Source organism: Carlito syrichta, unplaced genomic scaffold (genome assembly GCF_000164805.1).
Source record: "Carlito syrichta isolate Samal-C Ts95f unplaced genomic scaffold, Tarsius_syrichta-2.0.1 Scaffold303073, whole genome shotgun sequence".
Lineage (NCBI taxonomy): Eukaryota > Metazoa > Chordata > Mammalia > Primates > Tarsiidae > Carlito > Carlito syrichta.
The window spans coordinates 62,018-69,357 of record NW_007247169.1 but is presented as its reverse complement, the minus strand read 5'-3'; the positions used below and the strand labels follow the sequence as shown (position 1 = coordinate 69,357).

Genomic DNA, 7,340 nt, shown 5'->3' with positions numbered 1-7,340 from the left:
GTTTAGCATTCATTGTCAACATTTTAAACAAAATAATATTAACATTACTCATTTTGGTATTCCTCAAAATTTTAAATAAATATGTTTAACAATGCACTGAGTTTGGTAGTTCTTATGTAAGTCCAAATTCATACACTTGCCTGGTGATTTTCAAGGTATGAGAAATACTTTTTTAGGCCTTTGTGAAAGGTAAAGGAAAATGAAAACAATTGCCTATAAGTCTTTTTGACTGAGGGCTCCAGGAGGTCAAGGAACACCTTACCTCTTTGTATCACCAGTGTTCAATCCAGTGCCCAGCAATTTCCTTACAAATCTTTCATAGCTAAATTTTTTTATTTTAAAGTTATTAATTTCTTTTTTCATACTATTTTTCATATTTTCATACTCTACTACACACACACACACACTTTTTTTTCCCAAAAAGGCAAAACATATTTGTTGGATATTCTAACAACAATCATGCATTAGAGAATTCCTTTACAAATTATAGTTTAGGATTTCTCAAATTAATTAATTTAATATATATATTTTAAAAGTACCCGCTCTGTAGCTGGGCTAATGTTTTATGTAAGTTGTAGGGGCACTATTTTGTCTTTTATTACCTCAGGAAAAAGTCCATCTGGGAACCACATGGGGATTTTATTAGTTTTTGTCTCTGTGGATAGTGGTCAATTGTAGTCTAAGTTGTCAAAATTTTTTTAAAGGTCTACCATTAATAAAGGTATCAGATCTGGGGCAATCCCTTTGGGTCCTTTTCTGTCCTCTCAATAAATCCTGCTTTCACACGTTAAATAAATAAATAAATAAATAAATAAATAAATAAATAAATGTATTAGATCCAGGTGATTTTACAGCTGATTTCTATCTAGTCTTTAAAGCATGAATACTTTTTACATTCAAGTATTTTTTTTAATGTAGTGGTTTAAAATATGCCCAAAATTATTTTTACTATTTTTACGTGAAAAGGTTAACCCTAGTCATTACAATAGAATGTCATAGAAGGGTGTGACTTTTGAAGCTTTTAACAAAAAGGATTGTGTTTCTTTCTTTCCTCTCTTTCTATATTTTGTCTTTCTAAGGGATAACAGCTGCCACATTTTGAATACAGTAAGTTTTCTGAAGAGGTTGAAGTGGCAAGAAACTGAAGCCTTGCCATATATAAGAGTACACCATATTATAAGAGAATCTTCCAGCAACAGTCAAGGATTTGGCTGACTACAAACTATGCTTAAGTCAGTTCTGGATTTCTGACCTGAAGAAATTAAGTGAGATATCAAATAATCATTGATTTAAGTTTCTCCATTTTGGTGTAATTTGTTATATAGCAATAAATAACTAATAGAGATGCAGAGTCCCAAAATTAATGTTATAAAGTTACCATAATCTTAATGATGAAACCTGATAAAGGTAAATCCAAAACATAAAATCATGGAATTATTTCATGTAAATAGAAATGGGAAAAAAAATCCATGTAAAATATTAACAAAATTTATCTAGTCATTATTTAAAATAATAATATAAAATGACCAAATAGATTTATTTGGCCTAGGAGTTAAAGTATGGATTAATATTACAAAATCTATCTATATTTCACTGCAACACATTAAAAAAGAAAAAGCACATGATTTCATCAGATGTTAATAAATAATTGTATAAAATTCATAAATTATTCTTAATAAAAACTCATAAAAGAGGAGAAAACTACATCAATACAATAAAGACTATACACACTTTGGAAGGCTGAGGTGGGAGGATTGCTTGAGCCCAGGGGTTTGAGACCAGCCTAGGCAACATAGCGAGATCTTGTCTCTACAAAAAAAAAAAAAAAAAGAGAGAGAAAGAGAAAGAGACTACATATACTTGGGTGTACACACATGCACTCACACAAGCAAATATTATAAATCATAAACTACCAAAGCCATTTCTGCAAAAAAAAGAAGTCATTGCCTGCTAGCATGTCTAATATGACATTGTTTGTGATTGTAGCTAACACAATAACAACTAATAAATAGTTATTGGAAAGAAGATTTCAACATTTTTATTTGCTAATAGTTGTATTATATGCAATTAAAATCAACAGTCCACTAGATATTAATTAACATCAATAGAAAATGATAGTTAGCTAGATACAAAACACATGTAAATAATGAATTGCCCAATTATGTTTTCACATGGAAAATTTCAAACAGTGCTTTAGTCTGATGCCATGTATTAATATAGAATAGAAGGCACAGTCTTATGAAAATCAGTATTACATTTGTTGCAAGAATATATAGAGCATAATTCAGCGTCACATAGTGACCCCTTTTTTGGTATCATTTTTAACTCTATGTATTTTTAATTGTATGAGTAACTCATCAGATCTAGAAAATTCTCAGCCATGATCTTTTAAATCTCATATCTGCATCATCTTCTTTGGTTGTCCTTCTGGTATTTTGATTAGATCCATGTCAAATTCCAGATCTCTTAAACTCACTTATACATTATTCTTTCTGCATTTTAGATGATTCTTTAAGATCTGGTTATATAATTCATTATTTTTTTTTTATTCTAGGTCCAATTGGTTGTTACACCTATTCAAGTAAGCATTTAATTTTAATTCTGTCATTTAAATAGTTATATGTGTTTATTTTCTAGAATTGTTGTTAGGTTCTTTTTTCAAATCTGTGCGGTCACTATTTGTATTTTCTTAGCCTCTTAACAAATTTTGAACAGTTCTTTTTTTTTTAACATTAAAGTTAGTATTTCAAGTCTGTATCTGTTAATTCCTTCTTTTCACTCCTTTTGTTGCCATTGTCCGTGCTCTTTTTTTTAATAACAACATTTTTTATTTTGATATTGTGGGGTACAGTCTAAGGTTAGGTAAACAAATATGCTTCGTTCAGGCACCCTTGTTGATAAGGGGTGTCTCCCCGGTCTGTTGCTCTTGTACTTGGTCATTCTTCCGTTTCATGGTGTGTTTGGTTAATTTTGATTGTGAAGTTGCTCATTTAAAAAATATATATAAATATATATTTATCTGTAAGGATTGAGTGATGCCTAAAATGAAGCTTGTTCTTCCAGAGATGATGGGTATTTGCTTCTTCCAGGTGCTTAGGGGGAACAAAACCAGTCTGAAATATACCTAAATAAAGTTCTTATCTTGGCTGTTTTGAATCCCTATGTCAGGAACAGGTAAGCATTCAGGTTGGCCTGTAGTTTATCCCTAAGGGGTAGAATCTACCCTATTCAGCATCCAAGTTTAGAACCGATTCTTTTCTTTGCTATTATCTGTAGTGAGTTTTTGCGTGTGTGCTTATGTCCAGAGTTTAGTTTTCTACCCTGAGGAGGTAACTTTTCGTCAGGTGTTTCCGCTTCACTGGAAAAGATTTCTTAACAGGCTCCACATCCTGCTCAGTTTCCATACAATACCCTAAAAACCAAGGCTCTGGTTTGAGTAAAAGCCACCACCTGTAGTGCTAAAGGTTTCACACAGGCCAAGTCCCTGAACCAGAGTTCCTTACATTCCTAGTCACTCTTTGTTGCTTTTAAGAATTTTTAAAAATATTATGCAGGCTTTTAAGTGCCAAAATCTATGAATCCATGTTGATTTTTAATGGTATTTTGGAAACTGAAATTTCTAAATTCATTCCTTCAGGCAATTATCTATTATCCACCATCCAAATTCTCTATTTCAGCCAGTACTTCACTCCAAACCTAGCCTCATCCACCTCACAATTTCTTGTTTGAAGCATTGATACCTTTCCTTTTGGTCACTCCCTCCAAGCTCCCTCCAGTCTCTTTTCCTAGACTTTTTTCTCCCATGATCATCCATTCCCCAGCAATGAAAACCTTTTACGTCATCATCCTCCCTTTTGCAGCAGAAGTCATATCCTGCCCTAAGGGGTTTTCTTTCTTTTTTCTCCCTCTTGTCCTTGGCACTCAAGAACATCCAGGAAAGCGGGAACTATACAGGGGGATGGGGGTGGGGTGAGGGGGTGGGGGGTATGGGGAGTGTCTCGGTCTGCAGTTAGAAACTTCAAAGAATTGTCTATTTGATTTTTCTGTTACCCAGAGGACTTTTAAGCTGAAAACTGCCAAGACTATAAATTTAAAAAGACTTTTTGAAAAAGAAGATACAGTAACTGACAGAATTTGAAGGTGTCTCGTACTGCTTCCTTTTTACCTCGGAACCTTCTAGCTAAAATACAGGATCCCTCTTTCCCTCCCCTGCTTGCCTACTGAGCCTTATACAGAAATTGGCCCAAATGCAAAGCAAGGAAACCAGAAAACTGTATTATTTCTGTAAAATGTCACATTATCTCCAGACTTGTTGTAGTATTGCATATCTACATGGCAGGAATTTTTGTTGTTGTTGTTGTTCAGTTGGCATCTCTGTCGTCCAGGCTGAGTGGCAAACTCACGGCCACCCCAGCGTTGTCCTGCTTGGCTCCGGCGATCCTTCTGCTTTAGCTTTCCAAGTAGCCGGAACTACCGGCGCGCGCTACCACGCCCGGCTATTTTTTTTTTTTTTTGTAACTGTAAAGACCACGTCTCGCCAAGTTGCCCGGGCGGTCGCGAACCCGCAGGCTCCGTCAATTCACTGGCCTCAGTCTCCCAAAGTACTGGAATTACAAGCTGAGCCTCCCAGCCCGGCTGGTAACAATTTTAAGAAAATGGGGGTGGGGAGGGAAGCTACCAAAATAAATGAGTAGTTAGAGCATGCTCTTTTGTGCTCAGGGCGAGCAGTCACAACGGAGTCCCGGATCAACATCGCAATCAACTTGGAAACCTACACACGGAAACGAAAAGCTGCACATTTAAAGACATTTTTCAGGCTATGCTAGTTAGTATCTAGTTTTGTGACACTAAATGAGCTGTACGTGACCATAGTGAAAACTCTGTTTCTGGCAGCTATTGTTATTCTCCGTATTTCACAAGTACTTCACTCCGCAACACTGTACACCAAATATTGGTAACGTAGTTCTAAATGTGGTGCTGACAAATCTAAGTATCCTTTGGACTAGAATGAAAGGATTACAACTCATTTGTTGAAGACATGCGTGGCTCTGAAAAGAGCCTTTGGGGTTAGGTGTTAAAATGCTTACTTGACGAATTCATTTGGAGCTGGTGTACTTGGTGACGGCCTTGGTGCCCTCGGACACGGCGTGCTTGGCCAGCTCCCCTGGAAGCAGCAGGCGGACCGCAGTCTGGATCTCCCTGGAGGTGATAGTCGAGCGCTTGTTGTAATGCGCCAAGCGCGAGGCCTCCCCCGCGATGCGCTCGAAGATGTCGTTGACGAAGGAATTCATGATGCCCATAGCTTTGGACGAGATGCCGGTGTCGGGGTGGACCTGCTTCAGCACCTTGTACACGTACACGGAATAGCTCTCTTTGCGGCTGCGCTTGCGCTTCTTGCCGTCCTTCTTCTGCGCCTTGGTGACCGCCTTCTTGGAACCCTTCTTTGGGGCAGGGGCCGACTTGGTGGGTTCGGGCATTGTAGCACTAAAAAATGAGACACTGTTGCAAACACCTAACAGGAAACTCATCCCCAGCGAGCCCACGTTCATTTATAGACGCAATATTCAAATGAGGCTAATAAGATGTCGTTTGTGATTGGACTGTTTTAGAATGTCGTCACAAATACCAATGTAAACGACACTTAAAATACTATATTTTCATTGGCTGCTTTGTTACTTTACTTTGACCCAATCAGAAAGACCAGACTAGACTACCCGAAGCTACTATAAATAGGCCTCTTCAAGCAAGACAGCTGTGTAGTTCCCGCAGAGCGTGTTTTTCATTATGAACTATTTTTTAGGCTTGTGGAGTTAGCACCTTATTCCTAGACAGCTCAACTCCATAGCAAGTTAACCTTCTGTAGTCAGTTACTTAGAAACCATGACACTTGGGATCGAATTCAGCACTTAGACACATCGGTATCCTTTTTTAACCCTGGGGTTTATAGTCTGCTGCCTGCCTTACCGCGCACCGTTGCCAGCTTAAGCGATCTCCAGTCAGCGAAAGCGCGGGCGCACCGTATTGTATGCTTGGAGGTCCGGCAGAGCAGCACGTCATGTTGCCCGTTTTTTCTCGCGGATCTATCGAGGAAGCTCAACTATTGACTATTGATGAAACCCATTCCGCTCCCGGGATGCCCGCCCCTCTTTGGTGGCGTTTACTCCCAGCCACGCCCCCTGTGAATGCAACAGCTCTTTCACTGAGATCGGTGGGTGGCTCTGAAAAGAGCCTTTGGGTTGTGTTGAGCTAAGCAGTTGGCCAAAACTTCCTATTTTTTCTTGGCTGCCGCCTTCTTTGGCTTGGCTGCCTTGGGCTTGGCGGTCTTTGGTTTAGCCGCCTTGGGTTTCACTGCTTTGGCCTTCGCTGGGCTCTTGGGCGCCTTCTTGGGCTTGGCTGCTTTCGCCTTTTTCGGGCTTTTCGCTTTTTTGGCTCCTGCAGCTGCGGCCGGCTTCTTCGCCTTCTTTGGGGTCTTCTTGGCGCTCTTCTTAGGGGTGGCCGCCCCCGCCGCTTTCTTAGGCTTCTTTGCCGCTCCTGTGGGCTTCTTGGCCTTGGCCGTACCTGCTTTTTTAGCTTTAGGCTTGGCTTCTCCGGAGGCTGCTTTCTTGTTGAGTTTGAAGGATCCCGAGGCGCCGGTGCCCTTGGTCTGCACCAGCGTGCCCTTGCTCACCAAGCTCTTGAGACCAAGCTTGATGCGGCTGTTGTTCTTCTCCACGTCATAGCCGGCGGCTGCCAGCGCCTTCTTGAGAGCGGCCAAAGACACGCCGCTGCGCTCCTTGGAGGCGGCGACAGCCTTGGTAATGAGCTCGGACACCGGGGGCCCAGACGCTTTGCGCTTGGCCGCACCTGCGGACTTGCGGGCCTTTTTCTTCACGGGTGCCTTCTCCGCAGGGGCCGGAGCGGCGGGCGCGGCGGGCGCAGTCTCGGACATGTTGAAGGCAGACGTGAGAGAGAGCAATTCGAGCCGGAAGCAGAGGCACTGGCCGGGACTCGGGCCGCGGCGCTGCGCCCGCCCGTTTATATAGGGCGGAGCTGCGCCGTGATTGGTGCGCTGTCCAGCCCGCCTCGCTGGCAGCCGCAGAGTGTCCTCTCCGATCCAGAGTTGTGTTTGTTACACCTCAAAAAAAGCCAAAAATATCAAAATTCTCAACACCGAACTTCCAAATTTTTCCCAGATAATGATCCCCGAAGCCTCAGGCTTCAAGAGGATCTCAAATTATAAGAAAAGAACAAAACCTTGTGCCAAAAACTGGCAATATTTCCCGCCGTGCTTGGCAAAATTCAACTCAGGGAAACAAAACTTTCTATTTTCTTCGTAAATTATAAACCGATCTTTAGCTGTG

General features: G+C 40.8%; 2 protein-coding genes across 2 annotated transcripts; both read right to left on the bottom strand.

Moving 5' to 3' along the window:
- Window positions 1-5,008: 5,008 nt before the first annotated feature.
- On the bottom strand, window positions 5,009-5,517 carry LOC103259945 (histone H2B type 1-M). The gene has a single exon (XM_008057597.2). The coding sequence runs from the start codon at window positions 5,475-5,477 to the stop codon at window positions 5,097-5,099; it is 381 nt and encodes a 126-aa protein (XP_008055788.1). The 5' UTR covers window positions 5,478-5,517; the 3' UTR covers window positions 5,009-5,096.
- A 700-nt stretch (window positions 5,518-6,217) lies between these two features.
- LOC103259946 (histone H1.4) lies at window positions 6,218-6,984 on the bottom strand. The gene has a single exon (XM_008057598.1). The coding sequence runs from the start codon at window positions 6,926-6,928 to the stop codon at window positions 6,269-6,271; it is 660 nt and encodes a 219-aa protein (XP_008055789.1). The 5' UTR covers window positions 6,929-6,984; the 3' UTR covers window positions 6,218-6,268.
- Window positions 6,985-7,340: the final 356 nt, after the last annotated feature.

Excerpts from the sequence above, each read along its gene's own strand:
- LOC103259945 (XM_008057597.2), bottom strand. The coding sequence starts at position 5,477 with ATGCCCGAACCCACCAAGTCGGCCCCTGCCCCAAAGAAGGGTTCCAAG.
- LOC103259946 (XM_008057598.1), bottom strand. The coding sequence starts at position 6,928 with ATGTCCGAGACTGCGCCCGCCGCGCCCGCCGCTCCGGCCCCTGCGGAG.